The sequence below is a fragment of the Mustela nigripes genome, chromosome 7, assembly GCF_022355385.1.
Source record: "Mustela nigripes isolate SB6536 chromosome 7, MUSNIG.SB6536, whole genome shotgun sequence".
Classification (NCBI taxonomy): Eukaryota; Metazoa; Chordata; class Mammalia; order Carnivora; family Mustelidae; genus Mustela; species Mustela nigripes.
This window is the reverse complement of record NC_081563.1, coordinates 52,723,139-52,749,762: the sequence shown is the minus strand read 5'-3', so window position 1 is coordinate 52,749,762 and position 26,624 is coordinate 52,723,139. Positions and strand designations below refer to the sequence as shown.

Here is a 26,624-nt window from a genome sequence, read left to right as displayed (position 1 = left end):
CGAAGGGAAACTCTTTGGGGTATATTCTGCCCTTAATTTTGGAGGCAACAATGGCAAAATGAAACTGCTGATATTCTGTTGTCCCAAGGTGATGTTTACGGGCCTCTTTTCAGTCTCCCCTCCCCCTCCCCGCCATGAGGTTCAGAGGATTAAGTGCTATACATAACAGGTAAGAATCTTGCCATGATTCTGTAGGAAGGTAGGACAAAGTCATTTCTTTCTTTCTTCCTTTCTTTTTTTTTTTTTTTAAAAGATTTTACTTATTTGACAGAGAGAGAGAAATCACAAGTGGGCAGAGAGGCAGGCAGAGAGAGAGAGGGGAGGAAGCAGGCTCCCTGCAGAGCAGAGAGCCTGATGCGGGGTTCCATCCCAGGACCCTGGGATCATGACCTGAGCCGAAGGCAGAGGCTTTAACCCACTGACCCACCCAGGCACCCCGACAGTCATTTCTAACCAAATAACGAAGTGGTACAAAAATATACAGTATGAGACTTACAGATCTTTATAATTTGCAAAATCATTGGTCAACAAATCAAAACCAGCACTGGGGTTAGCCAGTGACACTCCTACCAAAACACATCAAAAATCCAGCTTCACATGGAACCTCCTTGCACAATTCTAGATTCACAGTAAGTCTTCAAATTCTATCTGACAGAGAAACATTTGAATGCAATGTATGTCAGGACCAGCAGAGGCCAACATATGTATAAAACAAAGCTTTCCTGAGCCTTGGATACACACTTGATCTATACACCATACTGAGAAACCACAGCCCTAAGTGAGCACTCTAGGAGTTGTGTCCTGGGAAAGAGCCCTGGACAGTCTCAAGAGCCAGAGGTCTGGTCCTAACTCTCTAACTAACTTGCTGTGTGACCAAAGCAAGTCCCTCAACATCTCTGGGCTTCCGGGCATCTGTAAAATAAAATGTGGGATAAGACAGCCTCTGAAGTTCCTTCCAGTACAGAGATGCTCTTTTACTGAGAGTCTGTGATTTGACTGACTCCAGTGGTGTTTCTGCTTGGTCCATGTAAGGGAAGGGCTGAGGTGGGCTTTCCCTTTCCCTGGTCATCCTCAGCTGGCCCTCAAAGATGTAGGAAATGTGGGTGGGGAAGAGAATCTGGTGGCATCCACAGAGTAGCAAGGTCCCAGGAGGTTGCCTCTAAACAAAGAACTCAGCCTAGGAATTCTCCTGCCAGGGGAGCCTTTGCCTGGGGGAGATGAAAGGAACAAAGGAACTTATACAGGGCTTTGAATGCCACAGCTCCTCCCTTGGTTACTGGGAGGGGGGCATGGAAGAGCTAAGATTGAGTCTTAGTGCTTTGGACTTCACTAGAGGAGAGTCACCAAAATATCTCATGGAAAAGATGGTTCTGGCCCCTACCTGTCTGTTCGTGCATCTGTCAGAATCGGCCTCCCTCTGCTAATTAATTCCCATCTCATCAGTCACTCCTGGCACATAAGTACTCCTCACAATTTCTCATCTAAATTACCTAGCATTCAAGAATGCTGTGCACTGACACAGACACACAAAAAGTAAGACAGATTTGGACAAATTCGCTGCTTTTTATAAGCTCAGGGTCCAAGAGCCATCTTTATCAAATCTACCACAGGCTGCAATTTTGCAGATCTTTTTCCTGAGTTTTCTGGCAGCAGATGTTGCTTCTTGCAGGAGACGTGAAGTCACTGCTGGCATGTCTTCTCCCCTGTGATCTGCAGGCTGCTTTTTAAGGAGGCTTTAATAATGCATAGGAAGGGAAGGGTAGTGCATGAATTCAACACCAAACCGCTACCAAGATATGCTGCCTTGAAATCAGGCCTGGTGGGCAAAGCAAATGGGTAATTTTTTTTTTAATTTAAATTCAATTAGCCAACATCCAGTATATCATTAGTTTCAGATGTAGCGTTCAGTCAGTCGTCAGTTGCATATAACATCCAGTGTTCATCACATCAGTGCTTGGTACCGTCCTTCATGCCAGTCACCCAGTTACTCCAACCCCCCACCCACCTCCCCTCCAGCAACCCTCAGTTGGTTTCCCATAGTTAAGCCTCTTGTGGTTTGTTCTTCCCATTCAGTGTTCCTTCCCTTCCCCTATGAGTCTCTTTGTTGTTTCTCATATCCCACATATAAGTGAAATCACATGATAATCATCTTTCTTTGATTGACTTATTTCACTCAGCATAATACTCCCCAGTTCCATCCATGTTGATGTAAGTGGTAGGATTTCATCCTTGTTGATGGCTGGGTAAATATTCAAAGGGATCAGCTTTTCGCCTGAATCTTCTGGTTTGTATCAAGAAAGCGTTTGGATCCCAAAGCTTTTTCTGAAGATGCCATATGACAAGTGTATGTTTGAGCCAATATCAGTTTGTCAAGTGCTGATTTTCATTACCTCCCAGCTGCCTGGCCACACAAATCTCTTCTAGCTGAAGAAGGGAAAAATGCTTTTCATGTAGCCATCAAGAGTGCTAGATACATATTTGACTGACATCTTAAAACACGTTATCAAAAAGGTGTTGCCGGTCTGATAAAATATGTCAAGAATCAGAAGCAATGCAGTGGAAAGGAAGGGGAGATTCTATGTTTGGATTGCCAATGTGTAGATTACATAACTGATGTCATTGTGCCACCTGGGAAATGTATAATATTTTTAAAATACAGTGAGAGTTGGCGAGTTTTCAGAAATGGGTTGCTGCACTGATAAAGAAAGGATCTCCTTTCTTGTTCCCAAGTCCCAGTGCTTTCCACAGACACACAAAGCCCACCCCCAGGAGCAGATGAGCAGACTTTGCCTCTGTTGTCAAGGAAACCAGTCTGTTCTTAGCTCTAGAATTAGAAAGCCTGGGCCTGGCCTCAGCCGTGCCTTCTGCTCACTTCTCGACAGGGCCTGCCATCTCTTCCCCACTGGGGACACTAAAGACCATGTCACAAAATCACTAACCCTGGCTAGTGGAGCAGGGGCTCCTTTCACAGCCCACACCAGCCCAGCCCACACAAACAAATCCATGGGGGGGGGGGGGGAATGAGTTCATCCACACCGAAAAGGACAGGACAATTGACAAGGGACAAGCGATTGACCCATGTTACCGGAAATGGCATAGGGAAAGAGGATTGACCACCCAATGCCACCCAGCACTTATTCCTTCAAAACATCCAACCCCACATTTCTCCAAACAAGAGTCAGCCCACTGGGATCGACCAATTGTTCCAACCTGATTTTCTACCCAAGGCAGCAAATAGGGCCCAGGGAAGTTTTTTGCAGGAGAAGGATCTGGGTAAATGTTCCCTTGTTTGGGAGGGGGCACTGGAGAGTCGGGGACAGGACAGGGATCTGGGGATAAGGAGAGAGGAGAACCCCAATATTATTACCACCAGGGAAGTGGAAGTCTGAGATAGAACGGAAACAGAGAAAGACAGAGTGAACTGCCTGCTGGCAAGAGAGGGAATATGATGACTGGTACCTTCAGGGATTCCCCAAGCATGGGGAATAAATTAAAGGGGCCCTAAAGGGGTACACATTAAGGACAATCTTGCCTGGAAAACAACCCATGCACTTGATCCTCTGAATTCCCTGAGCCAACACTGTCAGCTCCCTTTTCAGAAGTGAGCACACTTTACCTTGCATCATACCCATCTGGATACATGCTTCATCTGTCCTTTTTTTTTTCTTTTTTAAGATTTTATTTTATTTATTTGACAGAGAGAGAAATATCACAAGCAGGCAGAGAGGCAGGTGGCGGTGGAGGGGGCAAGAAGCAGGCTCCGTGCTCGATCCCAAGGACCCTGAGATCATGACCTGAACCAAAGGCAGAGGCTTAACCCACTGAGCCACCCAGGCACCCCTCAACTGTCCTTTTAAACCAGGAGTCCTACAGACCCTTTTCTGACCCATCTCTCTACCCTCACAGCCCTGGAAGAACCACTTGCACATATGAGGCCTGATGTGGGTCTGCAGAGCTTTCATGATGAATGAATGCTTATTCTAGACACTGTGAAATCACCTACAGAAAGTGCTCACAATTTTGAAGTGATTATGAGAAAGAAATTTAAGGTTTTCAACTCTCGAGTTCCAAGAGTATCAGTTAGGTTTTCACTTCCCACAGTGCTTTATCTGACTCTCCCAGTTACTGCAACTGCCTTACTATAACCGGTAAGACCACCGATGGTGATGGTGTTGGTCCCTGTCCACACAGGGAAGCTACAGTGAGACACCTGAACAGAGAAATGGGGAATTAAACGCGCTCTCTGAGTTAAACCCTAAGAGTGTACACAGGGCTGGGGGCAGACAGACATAATGATTAACTGAAAGAGGAACTAAGTCCTTGTCCAGTAGGACTGGAGTTTAATCTGATAGTGTCACTGCACACCCATGTCAGTCCTGGAAGGATGGCACAGTCCTGAGGACACAATTCACGCAACACAAAATTCTAAAATATCTTGAATCCTTTGCTTAGATTTCTCAAGCACCAAGAAGAATAGAGAGTCTCTCCAGCAGCACTTTTAATCTTTTTAAAATTTTTATTAATTTTTTAAATTAACATGTAATGTATTATTTGTCTCAGAGGTACAAGACTGTGACTCATCAGTCTTACACATTCACAGCACTGACTCCAGCTGTACTTTTTCATCTCCCTTTTCCTCTCCGATTCACTACACTCACATACACAGTTACCACAGACCTTTACTCCCAAGTCTCAATCTCTTCACTGCCCAAAACTCTTCTGCCCCAGCCAGCTCTGCCTTAGTCCTACCTCAGGCCCCCCTCCTTTCCCCTCACTCTTTCCCGGACAGCGTCAACTTTTAAAGTTTTTATTTTTTATTTTTTAAAGATTTTTATTTATTTGACAGACAGACCACAAGTAGGCAGAGAGGCAGGCAGAGAGAGAGGAGGAAGCAGGCTCCCTGCGGAGCAGAGAGCCCGATGCGAGGCTCGATCCCAGGACTCTGGGATCATGACCTGAGCCGAAGGCAGAGGCTTTAACCACTGAGCCACCCAGGCGCCCCCGGACAGCGTCAACTTTATCATGCAAATTAAACATCATTCAGTTTGTCTTTCCTTTCTTCTACCCTGCCCACCTCTCTTTCCAAGCCCTGGCTCTCTTCCCCCACCTTCCACTCCAGAAGCTAGGAGAACAGGCTTAATTAGGCAGTCAGTCATGGCTTTCCCCCTCAGTAGGGTCCAACAGGGCAAGGGAAGAAGCTATGTGTACAGAGCAGAGTCTTCTTCAACTGTCAAGGAAGCAGAGACACTGAGAACAATCAGATAGATGGCAATGTCTTCAGCTGCCATCCCCTAAAGAAAGCCTGTGTCCAGAGGAAGGAGCCCCAGACTGGCATGAAGGCATTAGGAGGGTCACAGAGCAGCAGTGGGATACTGGATTAAACAGTGGGCCAGCTGGGCAAGAGCTCAGAGCACTAATCATCAAGCTGCACGGAAACATCCTTGCACAAGTTAACACTGGTTTATGCAGAAATAGAGTGTCAGTTAACCGCTTGTTCACAGAAGCAGCTCTCACTCGCTGAGGTTTCTCTACCAGACTCCTCGCGTTAATGGTGAGATTGAAGCTGGTTCTGCTCCCGCTGATTAGACAGAAAACTTCTGACAGCTCCTTGATCGTGCTGACCTACAATTTTCAAGTATTTTTGCAAAATGCCCCCACTAGGCTTCCTGATAATGCATAACAGTTCCCTGAGGTCAGTCAGAACACTCAGCTGAAACTTCTAAACAAATAAGACAAGACAGAGTGCTACATACAGAGATAAGTTATTTAGATTATATAACGTCTAGAACTCTTCAAATGCCTTACAAGCTGCCTTGTTCAGAAAGTCGTAGTAAGACTCTTTACTTTAGACCTGTAAATACTTATTTCTCCCCACTCTTGCTTAAAAAAAAATTGTTTTTTTTAATGAAATACTTAAATAAGTACCTGGCATCTGTGTGGCTCAGTCCACTAAATGTCTGCCTTTGGCTCAGGTCATGATCCCAGTGTCCTAGGACCAAAGCCCCAGCCTGGTCCTGCTGACCAGGTTCCATGCTCAGCAGGAGTCTGCTTCTCCCTCTGCCCCTCCCCCTGCTTGTGCTCTCTTTCTCTCTCAAATAAATAAATAAAACATGTAAAAAAAATACTTAAATAATATCAGGAGGAAGGCAGAATCATTTAGTCCACCTAGTTTCTAATAACGGCACAATTCAGGAGAGAAAGACCATCCCTATTATAAAAAGGATACTTCCGGCTTGATATTATTTTGAAACATTTAATTCATCCGAGCTATGCTCTGTTTCCATCTCCCTAAGAATTCTTCTGCAATTCAGCTTCTCACATCCATGTGAGGCCAAAAGAGAACAAGTTCTAGCAAACATACCATAGATAACCTCCAATCTTCACTACCATTCTTTAGAGTGGAAATTGTTATCCCCATTTTACAAAAAAGGAAACTGAGACCCAGAGCAATTTAAGTTTCTCAGAATCATTCAGCTAATAAGTGGTTGAGCTGAATGAACACTAGCCCTGGGTTCATCTGATTCCAAACTCCAGTGTACCAAGAGGCATGCAATTGTTTCCATAGCTTGTTTATTTAAAAAGAAAATCAAATACTACTTGAGAGACCTATTTATAAATGAAAACAAAAATCTGGTGATAGATGACCAGAAATGTTTTAAATAATTACAAATACTATGAGAAATTCCAATTGAGGATGGTGTCTACCTAGTTCTCCATTACTCAGTCTCCCCCAACTTTTCACTAAAACCCCATGTTGACTCACACACTAAATCAGATCATAATTCATAAATACTCCAGAAACAAAGACTGATAATTTGACTTGAGCCAGAACAACAGAGGAATATTTACTCATCACAAGACCTATGTTATTGAAAGGAGAGGCACAAAGAGTGACTGACACAGGCATCTGTCTTTGTCATTTGGAGGAGAGAAAGCTCATCAGATAGAAGGTGACACCTTATTCTTCCCCCACTGCCTGCCTACTGGCTCTGTACTCTCCAGAAACTTTAGCAACCTTCCCACTCTGATATGGAGCTTTCCCTTGAGTGTCAGGGCCATTTCACACATATCATCACCGTGAGCACATCTTATGCTACATCTGTATCAGGACTGCAGTGTTAGGCAAGCAACATGGCTGGAGACAGACACAGATTCCAATATTAAGTTAAAACCAGAGATTTGAAGACACAGATAAGAAGAGACTGTAATAGGATATGTGTGGGAGTCAGACAAAATCTACCTCTAGGCTACTTATAAAAAGATATATGTATGTCATTCAACATGATTAATAATCATTAGCCATCCAGGAAAAAAATAAATGTTACAAACAATGGATTACAACATTTTTATCAAAGATAACAAAATTCAAGATAAAGCAAAGATCATTTTATATATGAAGAGAGTAGTTTCCACAGTGAAAATATCATATTGAATGATTGATGTTATGCATCAAATAACATAGTATGGACTATATGTATGTATTTTGATACATATGTATATACATACATATTAGTTATACATACATATATACATGTTATATATACATATACCTGTATATATCAACAGCTGAGAATTGGTGAGAAAACAACAGGATCCAAATGATAATGGATGACACTAATATACTTCTCAGTTCATAACAAATTAAAGAGGTTAGAAAAGTGGGGCGGAGGGTACAAAAGCCTGAATAAGTTGATTAGACTTAAATGTATCTCTCGATATTCACATTCTCACAATACAAACTCAGGAGTCAATAGGTTTGGGTGACAAGATGTATACTGAACATTAATACTGTAAAAGCAATTTCACTGTAAGCATCAAGTGCAGGGCAAAATGACTGTTAAAGAAAACAGTCCAGCAAAACATTTCTTCCTTCTAGGAGAAGCATCAGTAAGCCTGAGTGAGATAGTGGGGGTTTTATGGTTTCTTTCGGGGGGTTTTGTGTGTGTTTTGGGTCTGGGAACTTTTTTGATGGGCCTCTTAAAAAAACAAAAAGTGAGGGCTGCCTGGTTGGCTCAGTCGTTTAAGCATCTGCCTTCAGCTCATGTCATGATTCTGGGGTCCTGGGATCCAGCCCCTCATCATCAGGCTCCCTGCTCAGTGGGGAGTCGTCTTCTACCTTTCCCTCTGCAGCTTACCCTGCTTGTGCTCTCACCCCTCTCTAACAAATAAATAAAATCTTTTAAAAAAAAATTAAATTCCTTCCTCCCTTGTGGTGAAGTAAGAAATATGTTACCCCCAGTTCCTGACACAGAACTCTTAATCTCTGGAGAATTAGGGGTGCTAGGAGCATCTTCTGTTCTAATATTTGGTCTTTGACCCAGGTTTCTGACACACAGCTCCTAAAACCCTTGGAATTTTCTGAGTGATAGGGATGATAGGCACATCTTACACGGAGTTTTGTTTTTTTTTTTTTTAAAGATTTTATTTATTTATTTGACAGAGAGCGATCACAAATAGGCAGAGAGAGAGAGAGAGAGGGAGAGGAGGAAGCAGTCTCCCTGCTGAGCAGAGAGCCTGATGTGGGACTCGATCCCAGGACCCTGAGATCATTACCTGAGCCGAAGGCAGAGGCTTAACCCACTGAGCTACCCAGGTGCCCCTTACACAGAGTTCTTAAATCCCTTGGAATTTTCTGGATTATAGGAGCATCCTTTGTTCTAATGAAGTGACTCTTGGTGGGCTTCAGGATGGGGGTTAGTCACCAGAAAGACCAAGGTATGATCAGAAGCCTAGAACTTTCAGTCCTATCTCCCATCTTCCAGCACAGGGAGAGGAGCTGGAAACTGAGCTAATAATTGATCATGCCTATGTGATCAAGCTACATAAAAATCCCTAAAATACAGGATTTGAAGAGCTTCAATGTTGGTGAATGAATCCCCATGCTAGGAGGGTAGCCTCTCCCAACTCCACAAGGACAGAAGCTCCTGTGCTTGAGACCCTTCCAGACCTCACTCTACGTACCTCTTCATCTGACCATCTGTATCCTGTATCATATCTTTCATTATATAATAAACCAGTGGATATAAGAAATTCCCTAAATTCTGTGAGCTGTTCTAGCAAATAATTAAACCCGAAGAGGGGTAGGGGATCTTCTGATTTATAGCCAATCAGTAAGAAGTGTGCAGAGGCCTAGGCTTGCAATTAGCATCTGAAATGGCTGTAGTCTTGTGGGACTGAGCACTTAACCTGTTGTATCTGTTGCTAACTCCAGGTAGGTATTGTCAGAATTGAACTGAATTATTCTGTATTATGGAATTGGTCAGTATTTAAAAAAAAACAAAAAACAAAACAAAACAAAACAAAAAAACTACACATTTCATGTCAGAAATGAGGGTAAAGGAAACAACTTCCTTTTACTTATCAGCCTTGCTGTGGAAGAAAATGGGAAAACAAAGGGATAAATTGTCTTGTAGAAAGAGTAACAAATATATCAGAAGGTGGGGGGCACCTGCTGACTCCGTTGGTTAAGTGTCTGCCTTCGGCTCAGGTCCTGATACGGGGGTCCTGGGATTGAGCCCCACGTTGGGCTCCCAGCTCAGCAGGGAGTCTGCTTCTCCCTCTGCCCCTTCCCCCTGCTTGTGCATGCTCTCTTTCTCTCTCTCTCTACTAAATGAATAAAGTCTTAAAAAAAAAAATCAAAGTGGTGCACCAGTACCATATGGGGAAAGATGGGAAATGCAAAAACAGGTGCACTGGGACAAGAACATGGCAAAGAACAGGGGCCTACAGAAAGAAACAGACAATGACAAACCCCCTCTGATGGAGAATGGCCAATAAATTTTAAAAATCACTGATGCTGAATTGAATTTAAAAGTTGTTTCCAGCCCTATACTATAAATAAAAAACTTCTGTGTGCCTAATCCTTTGGTTAGAAGTCTGATCTGCAGAAGAGCCTTGTGTTAGTGGTGCTCTGGGAGAAGAACAGAGAAAGGACAATGTTTAATGGGGGCAAATGTATTAACAAAGAGGGCAGCTCTTCTGGGAGGCAAGCTGTCAAGTATGACAGACACTCCTGTTCACCAGTATCTGTTTCCTCTCTACTTCCAGAGATAGAAGAGGATAATTTCCCACCCGCTTCCAGCTCACCACTGCCGATGTCTTCTTGGGATCAATGATCCCAGGTAGACATGCAGCAAGAACAAGAAAGTAAATCTCTGTTGTGTTCAGCCACTGAGGTCACAGAAGGGCTTGATACCACAGCATAACAGGTCTGTCATAACAAACAGTCTGACTAAGGTCATGGTCAGAACCACAAATAATATAGACTATGAGGTGGACCAAGAAATGCAAGTTCTTCCACCCAAAATGTCTTGCAGAATCTGTGAAAAGCATGGACCTTCCCACAGTTTGTGGAATAGAGGTTTGAGCCATTTTGATTACATATTAAAAGAAAGGTAAATTATATGTAAAAAATGGGCTGGAGATCTTGGAGACATTTGGATTACACATTGATGGAACATTTATAAAAATTTATTATGGGGGCGCCTGGGTGGTTCAGTGGTTTAAAGCCGCTGCCTTCGGCTCAGGTCATGATCCCAGGGTCCTAGGATCAAGCCCCACATTGGGCTCTCTACTCAGCAGGGTGCCTGCTTCCCTTCCTCTCTCTCTGCCTGCCTCTCTGCCTACAACACTTGTGATCTCTATCTGTCAAATAAATAAATAAAATCTTTAAAAAAATTTATTATGAATCGGGATACAAAACCATCTCCAAGAAATCCTAAGAATTGAGAAAGACATATTCTCTGACCACAAAACATTAAAATTAGGTAATACCTTTTTTAAAGATTTTATTTATTTATTTGACAGAAGAGATTACAAGTAGGTGGAGAGGCAGGCAGAGAGAGAGGAGGAAACAGGCTCCCTGTGGAGCAGAGAGCCCAATGTGGGGCTTGATCCCAGGACTCTGGGATCATGACCTGAGCCAAAGGCAGAGGCTTTAAACCACTAAGCCATCCAGGTACCCAGTAATACATTTTTAACCACAAACAAATTCACTTAAAGATCTTAAAACTCTCCCCTAAACAACATTTATTTGTTCACAAAGGAAATCAACCTGCAATTGCATATTAAAAGAAAATGACAAAAAGAACACTATATATCAATAGCTGGTGACTGAAGCCAGAGCCGCATTTAGAAAGAAACTTATAGCCTTTAATATTTTTATTAACAAGAATGAAAATAAAATATCTAAGCATTCAATTTTAAAAGTTAGAGAGACTGGGGCTCCTGGGTGGCTCAGTCAGTTAATTGTCTGGTGTCTTTGACTCAGGTCATGACCCCAGGGTTCTGGGATCGAGCCTAGTATTAGGCTCCCTGCTCAGCAAGGAGTCTGTTTCTGACCTCTGTCCCCTCCCTCTGCTCATGCCCTCATTCTCTCTCTCTCTCACTTTCTCTTTCTCAAATAAATAAAATCTTTTTAAAAAAAGTTAGAAAGAGTAAGTTTAAGGAAAGAAGAAGCAAATTAGGATAATAAAAGTTAATGAAACAATTAACTAATCCAAGACCTGGTTATAAATAAATAAGACATATTCTTAGCAACTCAATAAAGAAATAGCTAATACACAAAATTGGGAATGCGATTGGGAACATATCAGTTTACAGAGAGGAAAGAAAAAATCTATGAGGACAGATGCAAAGCCAGCCCAGCCAATGGGGCTAGGGGAGATACTGAGAAAAGGGAGGAATATGTGATATTACTCAGCAATGAACTTGTTTTGGAAAATGGCTGCCTGTTTGTGCTCAGTGTTAGCATTTAATTTGGCAACTTCCAGGAAGAGCCATATTTTCAACAAGCTCTATGCATAATGAGCCCATAAGAAGCACAGTTCTCAACACAGAGAACAACCCAATTCTGTTCTTTTGTTGGGAGGAAAGGAACAGATAACGTCTTTATGACTGGGTCATGGTGCATCATTGAAATCCATACTTCCCCGGATCCAGACGGTTGCCTCAGCTTCATACCGGTTCACAAAGTACCACTAGTTATTGGAGAGGGGGGAGGGAGCCACAGTCCTTCAGGGGAACAACTTGCCCCCAAGATGCGGTACAAGAGATCAGTGTTAAACTTCTGTAGATGGTAAGGATCAAGGCCTTCCCTCTCCTTTCAGGGTGAGGTCAAGCCCCTCCTCCAGCTTGAGCCCTTTCTTAAAACCTGACTGGTAAGGGTGAGCCCTAATGTAGACTATGGACTTTGGGGGATAATGTGTCCCTGTCGGTTCCAATCTCGTAGGAAATGCTGATAATGGGGGAGGCTAAACACATGCGGGGTCAGGGAGTATGCAGAAAACCTCTGTACCTTCAGCTCAGTTTAGTTGTGAACCTAAAAATCTTCTAAAAAAAAAAAACCTCCATTACAAAAACCTATTATTTGCAGCTCTGACTAGGCAACCACCCCTTATTGCCCTCCTTTGGCATTTACTAGCTTTCTCTCTTTTCCTTTTCTCTTCCCCTTCTCTCACTTCAGACCAGTCTGGTCACCCTAGAGTCAGGATGCCAGGATCATAATCTCAGCTCCTTCACCACTTGCGAACCCAGCTGTGGACTTGTAGGCAAATCAATTATCCCATTTTGACATCTCTCCAATCAGCAATAAAATGAGGATGCTGGTCTGTATTATAAATTTTCAAGCTATCCTGAGAATGTTCAATTTCTAAAGAAAGGCATAGGCATTCTATAAGCATTTGATTCCATCTGTTCTATTTGAAATACTATAATATGCCATACCTTTAATATCCCTAATATGTCTGGGAGTACCAATACTTTATGCTAATTCTTCTTTTCCATAACTTGTTTTCCTTCTGCAGATTGGAGAACTGCCTTAAACATATCCTAAGACAGGAAAGTTCCGTTTCTGAGCTGGTGATTTTTTTTTTTTTTTTTTTGAGTGAGCAAAGCCTTTTCGTGTCTGCGCATATAAAAATGTACCATCAAGTACATCACCACACAATATGTGCCCTGGGCCCAATAAGACACCATGAGCAGCTCAACCCCACTTGTGCTTGGAGGCAGCTCCTGATAGGGCAAAACTAAGTTCTGGGTGTTCCTATCTATCTTTAATTTATACACACTGTTTCATTTAGGGAAAGTGAAATAGTTAAACTGTTAAAAGGAGAAATGGATTGCTGGTTGAAGAGAGAATTTTATTTTATTTTTTAAAGATTTAATTTATTTATTTGACCAACAGAGAGAGAGAGCTCACAAGCAAGGGGAGCGGGAAAGGGAGAAGCATCCCTCCCACTGAGCAGAGAGCCTGATGTGGGGCCTGATCCCAAGACCTTGGGATCATGACCTGAGCCGAAGGCAGATACTTAACCGACTGAGGCACCCAGGCTTCCTAGAGAGAGAATCTTAAAAGAAAATACGATGGTGCCATTTCCAAAGTGATCAAGTTCAAGGTGAAACATCAAGACAGACTCAACTAGTACCTACTGACCCTTTAACTCTTTTTGGCTACAGAACAGCAGTGAATGAAATAGGAGGAAGACCATAAAAACTCAAAGATAAGAAAATGCAGTAGCTAATATCTGTCTTTGGAGCTCACCTTTCAGGACAACAAGATCCATTCAAGTTCTTGCTGTGCTTTGTAGCAAACTCTGATAAAATAACCTTAGGGTCTCTGCCATACAACATATATCTAGTGAGCCTAAAAATGAAGTTCTTGGCTACACTTACTATAAAACAAACATCTTAATGTGTTTTTAAGTTATGTAATATTTAAGTTTGACCATGCATGTTTAACATTGTCCATGAGGGAAAACCCCAGGCTCTCTTGTAAAAGCTTATTAAATCTTGGGACGCCTGGGTGGCTCAGTTGGTTGGACGACTGCCTTTGGCTCAGGTCATGATCCTGGAGTCCTGGGATCGAGTCCCGCATCAGGCTCCCAGCTCCATGGGGAGTCTGCTTCGCTCTCTGACCTTCTCCTCACTCATGCTCTCTCTCACTCTCTCTCAAATAAATAAATAAAATCTTTAAAAAAAAAAAAGCTTATTAAATCTTATGCTATGGACCTTGTTACATATGTGTTAAATGAAAAGCCTACTTTAAAAATATAACACTGCTGTCAGCACAGTCTCCCCAAGAATCCAAGACTATGCATTTAATGATTTAAGTGGGTCAAAATTATCACCACAAAGTCACATCTGTGATGAATTAGGTTCCAAAGTGCATTAAAAGGGACAAAATTGGTTAAAGTCAAAATTATCCTTGAGCATCTCAATGGTAATAGAGCATGGTTTTCTACGGATGGTCCCACACAGTAATGTGCATGTAATATGTACATTGTAACGTCTGACTCAAAAGAATACATACAAAATAAAATCTGGTCATATTTTTTACTGTTTTTTCTGGGAGTTGGAATACTATGAGATAAATGTGAGCATATGGAACTTCTGCTCTACAGGAAATGTTCAGTTTCTTTGACAGAAAAATGTCGGAACTTGTGGTTCTCTTTCTGCTGCTTTTTGGATATTACAATCACTCAGGTAATTTAAGGAAGAATACATGCTTTGACACACTTAACCTTAATACAAGAAGAGAAGAAAATATTTTATAAAATCTCAAATACATTTGTTAAATTTGGAAAGGTTTGTCAGGTTTATTTTTAAATAAACCTGGTTTCTGAACTCTTGTCATTTGCATTGACATGGATGGAACTAGAGAGCATTATGCTAAGTGAAATAAGTCAATCAGAGAAAGACAACTACCCCATGATTTCACTCATGTGTGGAATTTAAGAAACAAAACAAAGGAGGACTGAAGAAGAGAGGGAAAAATAAAACAAGACATAATCAGAGAGGGAAACAAACCGTTAGAGACTCTTAACCACAGGAAACAAACTGAGGGCTGCTGAAGGGGACAGGAATGAGGGGATGGGATAACTGGGTGATGGGCATTAAGGAGGACATGTGATACAGTGAGCCCTGGGTATTACATACAACTGATGAGTCACTGAACTCTACCCCTGAAACTAATAATATGCTCTATGTTAATTAACTGAATTTAAATTTTAAAAAATAAGATAAAAATAAAACCCCCCTTTTTTAAAGATTTAATTTATTTATTTGACAGACAAAGATCACAAGTAGACAGAGAGGCAGGCGGAGAGAGAGGAGGAAGTAGGCTCCCTGCTGAGCAGAGAGCCCGATGCGGGACTTGATCCCAGGACCCTGAGATCATGACCTGAGCTGAAGGCAGCGGCTTAACCCACCGAGCCACCCAGGTGCCCATAAAACCCGGTTTTAAGATTTAATTATTTATTTGAGAGAGAGAGAGCTCAAGAGAGAATATGAGTGGGAAGGGCAGAGAGAGGGGAAGAGACAATTTCAAGCAGACTCCGCAATGCTCAGTGCAGAGGCTTACACGGGATTCGATCTCCCAACCCTGAGGTCACAACCTGAGCCAAAACCAAGAGCTTGATGCATAACTGACTGCACTACCCAGGCACCCCTTAATTAAACCTGGTTTTAAAAACCCAGGGGGAGAGATATCCCAAAAGCATGGTTGTAGCTTATTTAAAGCTATCCTTGTGCACAAGCTATTAAGAAGGAGGCAACGGCTTTCAAGTCAAGGTTTTAATGTGACAAGCAAATTAAGACATTGTCTTTAAACACTCTCATCGAGAATTCTTTGTAATATTTTGGAGACCAAATCCCAGAATATTAGCTTTTCATTACAATTTTTATTGCTTATTTCAAGGCAAGGTGCTGGTATATATATATTTTATTTTATTTATTTATTTATTTATTTATTTATTTTAAAGATTTTATTTATTTATTTGCCAGAGAGATCACAAACAGGCAGAGAGGCAGGCAGAGAGAGAGGAGGAAGCAGGCTCCCTGCTGAGCAGAGAGCTCGATGCCGGGCTCGATCCCAGGACCCTGGGATCATGACCCCAGCCGAAGGCAGCGGCCCAACCCACTGAGCCACCCAGGTGCCCCTATATATATATTTTAAATGCAAGAAATTATTCTGGGTTTATTTCTCTGACAAGAATCTTACTAGCTACCTCTAAAACATAACAAGAATACCCTAGTTTGCATATCCTGTTGATATTTTTAATAAATCAAATGAACCTAATTTGGCAATTTAGGGTCACAATATTATCTGTTCACACATCATTCAGTATTGAAAAATGAAAGCACTTGAACTGAACATTCCAAAGAACACGTATTTGACTATTTTTATTTTTTTTTATTTTTTAAAGAGATTTTATTTATTTATCAGAGAGAGAGAGGGGGAGAGAGTGAGCACAGGCAGACAGAATGGCAGGCAGAGGCAGAGGGAGAAGCAGGCTCCCTGCTGAGCAAGGAGCCCGATGTGGGACTCGATCCCAGGACGCTGGGATCATGACCTGAGCCGAAGGCAGCTGCTTAACCAACTGAGCCACCCAGGCGTCCCGTATTTGACTATTTTTAAACTGAGTAAATATCTGGGTAGAATAGCTAAAGAAAAACTTAATAGCATTGTTGGACAATTTGTAGTATTAAAAGCCCACTGAGAAGAATTATCTACCAAACACTAATGACTTTTTTTAAAGATTTTTAAAATTTATTTATTTGACAGACAGAGATCACAAGTAGGCAGAGAGGCAGGCAGAGAGAGGAGGAAGCAGGCTCCCTGCTGAGCAGAGAGCCCGATGCGGGGCTCAATCCCAGGACCCTGAGATCATGACCTGAATCAAAGGCAGAGGCTTAAACCACTGAGCCACCCAGGCGCCCCTAAACACTAATGATTTAAATTGGCAGAGGGGCTTGTTCAATTGACTCCATCCAAACTGAACACTCGGAGAAAAGAAATGAACACTGTTGTTAGATGTTGTCAGTGATTCAGTTGAGGGAAAAAAGGATTTGGCACATGCTGTATAGAAGGTACGCTGGTAAGCAAAACCAGGAAGCATCCTAGCAAATATGAAAATTACAGTTTGATATAAGAAATTGGCATTGGCCAGTAATGCAGAAACAATTGTATGTGTACCTGTGATTACTTCTTTTTAGGAGGGACCCAACCATGACAGGAATACCTATACTTACAGCAAAGCAGGCTTGAGACAGCTTGCCAGGGGAAATTACCTCGGAGCTGATACTGTGAAGAAGAGTAAGAGAAACAATGAAGCAAGAAGAACAGTGTGAACCACAGAGCTCAGGGGCAGGGCACAAGTGGGAATGGGGAGCTAGTCAGAGGTCACTGCAGTTGTCCAGGTGGGGTGACGGCCATGATGAGGCTTGGACTCAGGGAAAGGGGAGATGAGAAAAAGTGCATGGATTTGGGAATGTTCAGAAGACGGATGAAAAAAATCAAACAGGACTTGGTAGTGACCTGGTTGTGCCCTCTGGTCCTCTTAAGTTTCGGATCAGCTAAGGGAACTGAACCTAAGCTTTCGAGGGGAGCTATTAAAGTGCCCCACCTTACCCTTGCTATAGGTTTGGGTTTTGCTTTGCTTTGTTTTGCTTCTTCTTCCCATACCTCTTTTCCAGACAGTGCCACAAAGTACAGAACCAGAGACAGCAAATGCAAGCTGTGGGGAGAAGTTCTTCTGAGTATGGAAGAGGCCTTTAGATATGACAGGGGCTGGTCTGCTCCTGAGGCACAGGCCACAGCCCTCAGCGTAGCATGGCATTTCTAATATCCCAGCACAAAGCAGGGAAGCACCATGTGCTGAGGGCCAAGTCCCCATCCACTGCCAGACCATGGCCTCAGAACACTGCCCCCCAGGAAGAGCAGCTGCTCCGCCGACTGGGAGATTGCCTGCCCCTCCCTCTTGGAAAAGCACAGCAGATGCTTTTTATATAATGTCCAATTATTCCAAAGAATGTCATCATTTTTATGATTAATCAGTTGCACATACTCAGGGACATATGTGAGATGGATATTCAAGGACAACAAAGGACCCTGCAGAGAGGAGATAAATTGAGTCTAGCATCTGTAGCCAATAGTGAGAGAAACAAATTAACTGTATCTATTGCATAAATATCCCTCCATGCAGATTATGGCCAAAACAAGGACTAATAATCTAAATTCATTGTGAATTTAGATTATGCAAATGGTGGGGAGAAGTCGTAAGTAATAAATATCCCCTTGACAGAACACAAATAATAATGAGCCAGCAACTGCAATGATCACTTATAGAACAGCATCCAATAAATAAAGTTTTTGTGCTTAAAAGGAGTCTTTCAAGAAGGAATCAAATCAAGCTGGAGTATTCCAACTTGCTTTGTAAGGCCCAGCTCAAATGTCCGCGCTTTTGCGGCGCTTCCTCTGATCTCTTGAGCAGAATTAACAGGCCTCTCATCCGAGTCCTTACGGCACTTGTCAGCGGGTAGTGGGATTATTATCATGGGGAGTCTCTCTGGTCGTTCTCTACTATTTCAGCACCTGCATACAACTCAGCTTTCTTATTACTCTGGGGCCTTAAAGAAGATGCAAATGTGAAAAGCTCTAACAGTAGAGCTGGCAGATGCTAACATGAGGGAACAGTTCATGGGGCCAGGCACTAACCCCGTGCAATCATTCCTTTGATCCTCACAATGACTGCAGTGAAGTAGGTCCCACCAAGAGGAGTAAACCCAGCAACAGAGGTGAAAAGATGTGTCCTCAGTCACACAGCTAGTAAGTGAGGACCATCAGGTTTCTAAGTCAGGCAATCCCATTCTTCCACCTTGCACACTGCGGGGAGATGGGAAAGTGCTGGCCTGAGGGTCCAAATACCTGGGGTCAAGGTCTTATTCTGGTAGTTTACTAGCCGTGTCATCCTACGGTACTCACTGGACTCCCTGGCCTTGAGATTTCCCTGCAAGCCCAGAGTTCCAGGTCTCATCATCCTCACCTCAAGGATAGCAACTGTCCCTTGAGGGTCTCGGCCTCCCACCACTGAGTACAGCCTGTGGTTACTGGGTTAGCATCTGAACCAAATGTTTTTAGATGGATTTGCCAGGGCATCCTTTCTTTCCCGTGCCCTTACTCATCTCACAGCTTTTGGGCGACATGCTGGGAGACAGCAAAGGTTTAGCAAATAGGCTCTGCTTGCAGAGGTGGCAGCCCTCTCCTGCTTGGCATCACAGTCACCCTCAGACCTCTGCCAAAGCCCAAGACTATCAAAAAGAGGACCAAGATGTTCCTCTGGCACCAGTCAGACCCATATGTAAAAATTAAGCTCAACTGGCAGAAACCCCGAGGCACTGACAAAAGGGTGCACAAAAGATTTAAGAGCCAGATCTTGATGCCCAACCCTGGTTATGGGAGCGACAAGAAAACAGAGCACAGGCTGCCCAATGGCTTCCAGAAGTCCCCAGCCCACAGCATGAAGGAGCTTGAAGGACTGCTGGTGTGCAACAAATCTCAGTATGCGGGGTCTGCTGACAATGTCTTGACCAAGAACCATAAGACTACTGCAGAAAGAGCAGCCCCGCTGGCCCCCAAAGTCGCCAATCCCAATGCCAGGCTGCGCAGGAAAGAAAATGAATAGACAGCTTATGTGCACATCGTATTTGTGTTAATAAAACCAGACAACTACCAAAAAAAAAAAAAAAAAAAGGTTTAGCAAATGATCCCTGAAATCCAGAACTAAGACTCCAACAGTGGATTCAGACAAGGAAGCCAAGTCTTGAGATACAATCCCGAGCCTCAGGGCACGAGCTCCTCCACCATACCCCAACCCAGTCACTCAGGCAAGAGAAACTCACCCTGGCGTCTGCTACATCACCCTTCTCCTTATACCTTCTATACACATTTTCTACTCCAGGGACAGTGTCTATGGGAACCACTTACAATTTTCAGATCGACCTTTCTGAGACATTACTCTGTGATAAATAAATCATTTCCTTTGCTCTCAGGGGGATTACAAATTCTATTTTTTTTTTCTGAATAGTATGTCAACTACCAAAAGAGTACAAGGGCATTTGTTCCTTTCAGCTGCTGCCTTTGGATAGGTCAGTATAACCGGTGTTTTGTTAGAAATGTATGATGGCATAAAACTTAAATGGTTTTTAAGAAATCTTGACGTGTTTTTGCTGAAAGGAAAAACAGGTGTTTTGACATTCCAGTTTGGTTACCTGCACCAAGAATGAAGGAAAGATCTTGTACACATAGCAGAGAATGGAAAACGGCCCCATCTCCATGATTGTTTTCCCCAGGCCACTAAGGCCCTCACTTGCAAAGAACATTGCTGTTCTCAGGTTTAATGACCTGATTGCCTCACCCTGTGGGTCCTTTCCTCCTCCTCACCTAACTCCAGAGGTAAGATTAGAAACACCACATATTCAAACAAGATCAAAAGGAAACCTTTTGGGGTGCCTGGGTGGCTCAGTGAGTTAAAGCCTCTGCTTTCGGCTCAGGTCATGATCCCAGAGTGCTGGGGTCTGTTCAGCAGGGAGCCTGCTTCCTCCTGTCTATCTGCCTGCTTCTCTGCCTACTTGTGATCTCTGTATGTCAAATAAATAAATAAAATCTTTAAAAAATTTTAAAAAGGAAACCTTTTTTAGAATATGCTGTATGTTTCTGTATCTTTGACATTATAGCCTGTTGTATTCAGGCTAAGCTATGTTATGCTACACTAGCTAGCCTTCTTTCTCCTGGCCTGTGTGTTCTCCCTGACCACACAAAGTAAAAGGGGGGAAGGAAAAAGAGTTTTATTGCAGGCTCCTCCTGCAATAGGCTTCCAATTGCAGGTCCTATCTGGGAACGGAGGCATGCGCTGTGGAGCCCCTAGTGATTAGAATGAGTGCTGGCAACAGTGATCATTGAAAACCCTGGCAATGACAAAGCCTCTTAAGTCACAAGACAGCATCCTTGTCTCAGAGAAGGTGGAAGTTTCCCTTTTCACTGCTTTAAATGTTGGGCAGAAAAAATGGTGATGCTTCTACAATACATTCTGAATGTATTAAACAGGGCAGCTATATATTTAAGGGATTTGGGGTCATAGAGAGGGAAGCTCCAAATTCCATTAGAGCACATTAAAGAAAATGAAATTAGCTTAGGAGTACAAGCACACATCAAGCCATTAATAATTTAAAAGGCACTTAGGGTAGCGTGGAGCCATATAAGTATGGGCACTTCAAACTTCCTGAGTTGAGCTGAACTAGAATGTTTGGTAGTATTAAACTTGGAGGCTGGTGGGAAACACTTAGCACTCTATAGGAAACACTCTCTAGTGAGGGACACTGTGGACACACCTTTAACAAGAGTGATCTCTTGGTCACTAATGCCATGGAAAATTACGTGTGTGGCTGTCCCAACCAGCTGCCTAGGCAATATCACGTCCCTTCCTCCTTCCTAACAAAAACTCAAATTCATCCAAAGTACACTGTATCCAACAAAAGCCCCTGCACTTCTCAGCCTTCCCTGAAGCTGGAAGCACGATATAATACAGTCCTCATAATAATGTACAAGCAAAAAATCTGCTGGGAATTTCTGGGAAAGCCGGGTTTCCTGATAGAAATGCTACTGCTTCTCCCTCACCACTTCCTACTCCTGACTGGGAGGTAGTTGGGAGATTAGAAATGGAGTACCTGGTTTGCAAACATTCAAGAGAAAGAACCCACTTGCTGAGCATGGCACAGCAGAGAGACAGAAGGAGTCCGATTTATTGGTACCATAATGAGCCAGTGTCAATCCCAGACTCTGATCTCCAAACGTTCTAGATGAGACAAATAAATCCCTACTAGACTAAGCTACTGTGGTTGGCTCTTTTTCATGAGGTGGAGGCAGCCCTTAATCAATATAGAGACACAGACAAAAGTGCTCCCTGTCCTATAAACTTTGGAATTGGTAAGGTATACACACGTCCTGGTTACAGGACCTTTCTCAACATTTTTTATCGTAGGTACATCATGATGCTTCAAGAGGAGAGCAGGATACAGTGTCTCCGGAAGTTTCTTGACCATTGAAACTTTTATTCCATGTTACATTTCTTGAGAATTGTGTTCTACCAGATACACTTTGGAAAACAGTGTTTCAGGTGCATCTCTCTCTCTCTGTCTCTCTCTCTGGACTGAAAAACAAAACAAAACAAAAAAACCATGCCTTTCTAGAGCATACAAACATAAATTCTTAGTAAAATTTAAAACATAAAATCACTGCAGCTTTGCATACTGGATTAAATGGCATCTCCCCAAAATTCATGTTTAACTGGAACCTGTGAATGTGACCTTATTTAGAAATAGGGTGTTTGTAGAAAATTAAGAAGTCATAGTGGATTAGGATGGGCCCTGAATCCACTGATAGAGATCCTTATAAGGAGGGGGTGATTCAGGTATAAAGAGACACAGAGGATACACAAGCACAGAGGAGAAGCCTGTGTGATGATGGAGGCAGAGACTGGAGTGATGAGGCTGTAAGCCAAGGATACCCAGCATTGCTGGTAACCACCAGAAGGCAGGAACAGGCAAGGAAGGATTCCTCCCTTAGATCTTCCAGGGGGAGCATGGCCCTGCTGACACCTTGATTCCAGAAGTCCAACCTCCAGAACTATGTACAAATAAATCTGCTGCGTGAGCTATCCAGTTTATAGTATTTTGTTAAGCCAGCCATAGGAAACTGATATACTTTGTGACACTGTAATAAAGTTTAAATCACTGTAAAGTTTCCCCATGTCCAGGATGAGGATTAAGGGTCTTCATGGATGGAGGCCTGGCTCAGCCCCATTTGTCTCCTCTACCATACTTAAGATTCTTACAAGGAACTTAGATTCTTCCTGTCAAGATACCAAATAGTATCTTGAAAACTCTGACATTAAAAAAGGGAGAAATTGACATTTAAAGAGAAATGTCCTGAAGAACAGCTTTTCAGGAACTCTGGATTTGCCAGTAATTATGGCCTTACCTTGGGTCAGTGTCTTGTTTTCTCTTGGCTTTGTCTGTCCACTCTCTAGAACTCCAGGGGTGAACTGGAAGGTCTGCAAGGTCTGCATAGCCCCTTCCACTTTGACATACTGGAATTCCAGGGAGCATTTCATATATAGGAGATCTGCCACATGTTCCCCAGAAACATAAAAATGGAATGCCCTTGCTAATAGTGAGGGCTTCTTTAGAGCATTCCTGAGTTCATTTATAGGTAAGAATCTTACTTCCAAGGATATACGAACTGAGCTGGAGAAAGGACTGCACTGTTATATTTGGTTGTTTGGTGTAATATCTGCCTTGGCATATGGAAGTTCTAAAAGAGAGGAGTGGTTCTTTAGAGAAAGGTGTAATAAAAATCACTAGGATAATGGTGAATGTGTGTCTCCCTCCCCCACAAGAGAAACTCATATTAAAGTCAGGCCAATTACTCACATTGATGTCTTTATAGGGCTCCTGGGTGGCTCAGTTGGTTAAGCATCTGACTCTTGGTTTCGACTCAGGTCATGATCTCGGGATGGTGGGATAGAGCCTGGTGTGTCGGGCTCTATGAGAGTCTGCTTGAAGATTCTCTCCCTCTGCCCATCTCCCCACTCCCTCTCCTCTGCATAAGATAAATAAATCTTATTTTATTTTTTTTTAAAGATTTTATTTATTTATTTGACAGAGAGAAATCACAAGTAGATGGAGAGGCAGGTAGAGAGAGAGGAAGGGAAGCAGGCTCCCTGCTGAGCAGAGAGCCCGATGCGGGACTCGATCCCAGGACCCTGAGATCATGACCTGAGCCGAAGGCAGCGGCTTAACCCACTGAGCCACCCAGGCGCCCAATAAATCTTATTTTAAAAAGAGATATCTTTATGTCTTTATTTTACCAACAAGTTTACTAAAGATTTCCTTTAAAAAGAACAGTATAACAAACTAGTGGCTCAACCTGTTCTCTCTAAACAACCCTTGAATCCTTGAGATTTTTCTTCATACGAAGTTCTTCCCCTCTACTAGATCATGTAGGTTGTTTGTTCCTGAACCCCAGCCACTTCCCATCGTAGGTTATAAGTGTGATAACCAACACAGAGCACCACACTCTTGAAACCGATCAATGCAAATGAAGCTTAGCAAAGGAATCCATCTTAAAGTTTAAAGGCTGTGTTCTCAGTGTATCCTATAGGTTATGGGAAATGCAGGAGTGAAAATAAAAGAATCCCTGCGTTGCACAAGGACATTGCAAGACACAGTGTCTTTGTAAGGTGCATCATATTATAATTATCAGACATAAATATTTTTAATGTTTTAAGTGCATTTAGCCCTTGCCAAAAATGGCTTGAGAAAGCTAAAGAGGTTATAAATTCTGTAGCATGCACACCCTTTGGACATTTGCCTATGGATATTTGCAATGTAATTTGTACTAAGCAAGGCCACAGAAACTTAAGATAGTACCTCCCTAATTCTCTAAGTATATAGCCCTGTTGACTACCATATGTACAAAAAAGGAGACGAACAAACCAAAGGAATGAATAGGGTTTTTTAAGTCATAAACTGTTCATTTATATACTGTTACCTAGAAATAAGTTTTCCTCATCTACATAATGAGATTAATAATACCATCCTCCTTATAGGGTGGTTGTGATCATCAGATTTTTTATATATATAAAAACAAATATACAATATTATCGTAGCTCAAGCTGCCATAACAGAATATTATAGACTGGGTAGATTATAAAGAACAGAAATTGATTTCTCATAGTTCTGGAGGCTGGGAATTCCAAGATCAAGGTGCCAGTAGATTTGGTGTCTGGTGAGGGCCTGCTTTCTAGTTCATAGTCAGCTGTTTTCTCACTGTCCTCACATAGTAGAAGAGACAAAGGAACTCTCTGAGGTCTCTTTTATAAGGTGATTAATCTCATTATTGCAGAGCCTCACGACCTAATCATCTCCAAAGTCCCCCACCTTCAAATACCATAGAATTAGGGATTAGATTTCAATATATGAATTCTGGGGAGAAATAAACATCTGGTCTATAGCAAATCATTAACACAGCCTGATATGCAGAAAGTGCTCAGTAAAAGTCAGCTACTACTTTTCTCATGGAGCCAAGTGAAATATTTGGGATATGTTTTAGAGGACTAAGCCGATAGAATTTGGATAGATTGGTTAGAAAAGTGACAAAAAGAGAGAAACCATGGACAATTCCAAGATCTTTTGGTAATGAACAATGGGGAGGATGATCTAACACAGAGAAAAGCAGGTTTGAGGAAAGAAATCAAGACTCCCCTAGGGCCAGGTTAGGCTTGGTCTGAGTTATCTGTTAGACATCACATAGTAGTGTCAAGGAGGCAGGTGGGAATACAAGTCTGCAACCTCACTGATCAACACTACTCAAAATAAGATCCCAAGGCCAGCAGACTCAGCATCACCAAGGAGCTTGTTGGAAATGCACCACCTTTGAGCAATGGAATCAGAACGTGCATTTTAACAAGATCCCCAGGTGATCCATATGCACAATGAAGTTTGAGTAGCACTAAGCTATAGAGTTGTGGGGAAAAAAGAGACTAGATTCATCAGCATATACACAGAGTCTAAAGCTAAGGCCTGGATGAGCTTCCTAGGGGTGTGGGGGGGGGGGGGGGCAGTGTGTAAGGGAGACTTGTGGCCCAGAGTAGAGCCATGGGACTCTCCCACATTCAGAGGTCTCGTAGAGGTGAATAGAACCTCACAGAGGAAGAAGAGGAACACCCAGAGAGGCAAAGGAAAACCAGGAGAGTGAAAGGTCCCAGAAGGCCAAAGAATAGAATGTTGCAAGAAGAGGTTCACGTTGTTGAAAGCTGCTGATGCATCAGTAAGATAGGAACAGAGAAGAGGCCATTAGATTTAGCAACAAGGCCATTAATGACCTTGACAAGAGTAGTCTCAGTAGCACAGAGAGAACAGAAGCCCATGTAGAGACAATGGGGAAGAGAAAGTGAGACAGCGAGCAAGGCAATTCTTGCAAGGAGTTTTGCTGAGAACATAAAGAGAGAAATGGGGTAGCACCTGAGATGCTTAGGTAAGAGATACTAGAACATGCCTGAATGCCAATGGAAACGTTGCAGTAGAGAGAAAGAGAGAAGCCAATGATGCAGAAAATAGAATGGCCAATTGCTGGAGTGTGGTTTTTAGAAGGTGAGAGGAACCAGGGCCCAGATCCCAGAGAAAGAATGGCCCCTGATAAAAGCAGGGCCACTCTCCTCATTGCTTCTGTCTCTCAGTGAAATTGGAGGCACCCAGCAAGGTGGGTGAGAATAGAAAGAAAGGAGATTTAAAAAAAAAAAAAAAAGGGAGTGAAATACTTATTTTGGAGAGTGGGAAAGTAAATGCCCCAGGATTGCCATATAGGGCACGGTGCTTTTCTGAGATTTTTGATCAGGCATTTAAGAAACCTCACACTTCCCTTTAACATGCCTCATTCCTCAAAATACGTCCTGTTCCAATGCATGAGTACGAATTCTGAGAAAGTTCATCTTCTTCATCAATCCTTATTTTTCTTGTCGCAGTTTATTTTGTTAAAGGTCACCATCAATAGAGCAAGTCTAGACAAAAAAGTCATCTCAGAGCCACAGCAAGATGGTGATATGGAAGGACAGAAGCCTTCTGTCTCCTCCATGAGCTTTATGGCTGGGGGTAATGCATGAATAATGACATGAAGACAAAAGATGCCTCAAGAGAGGAAGTTTTTCTTCTCTTCTCACAATGCATGAGGACTGCTAGGAGATCTCTCATGAGACCAGTACTTTCATAAACAACACCAGATACTGTTAATT

The 26,624-nt window shown here is 42.6% G+C and overlaps 2 protein-coding genes across 2 annotated transcripts in view; one reads left to right on the top strand and one right to left on the bottom strand.

Moving 5' to 3' along the window:
* Positions 1 to 26,624, bottom strand: part of ADD2 (adducin 2) — a 105,381-nt gene that overhangs the window by 64,806 nt on the left and 13,951 nt on the right. The gene's annotated exons all lie outside the window — the stretch shown is intronic.
* Positions 18,980 to 19,460, top strand: LOC132022346 (large ribosomal subunit protein eL32-like). The gene is made up of 2 exons (XM_059407636.1): positions 18,980 to 18,998; positions 19,057 to 19,460. Exons 1-2 carry the CDS (start codon positions 18,980 to 18,982, stop codon positions 19,458 to 19,460), a joined length of 423 nt encoding a protein of 140 aa, XP_059263619.1.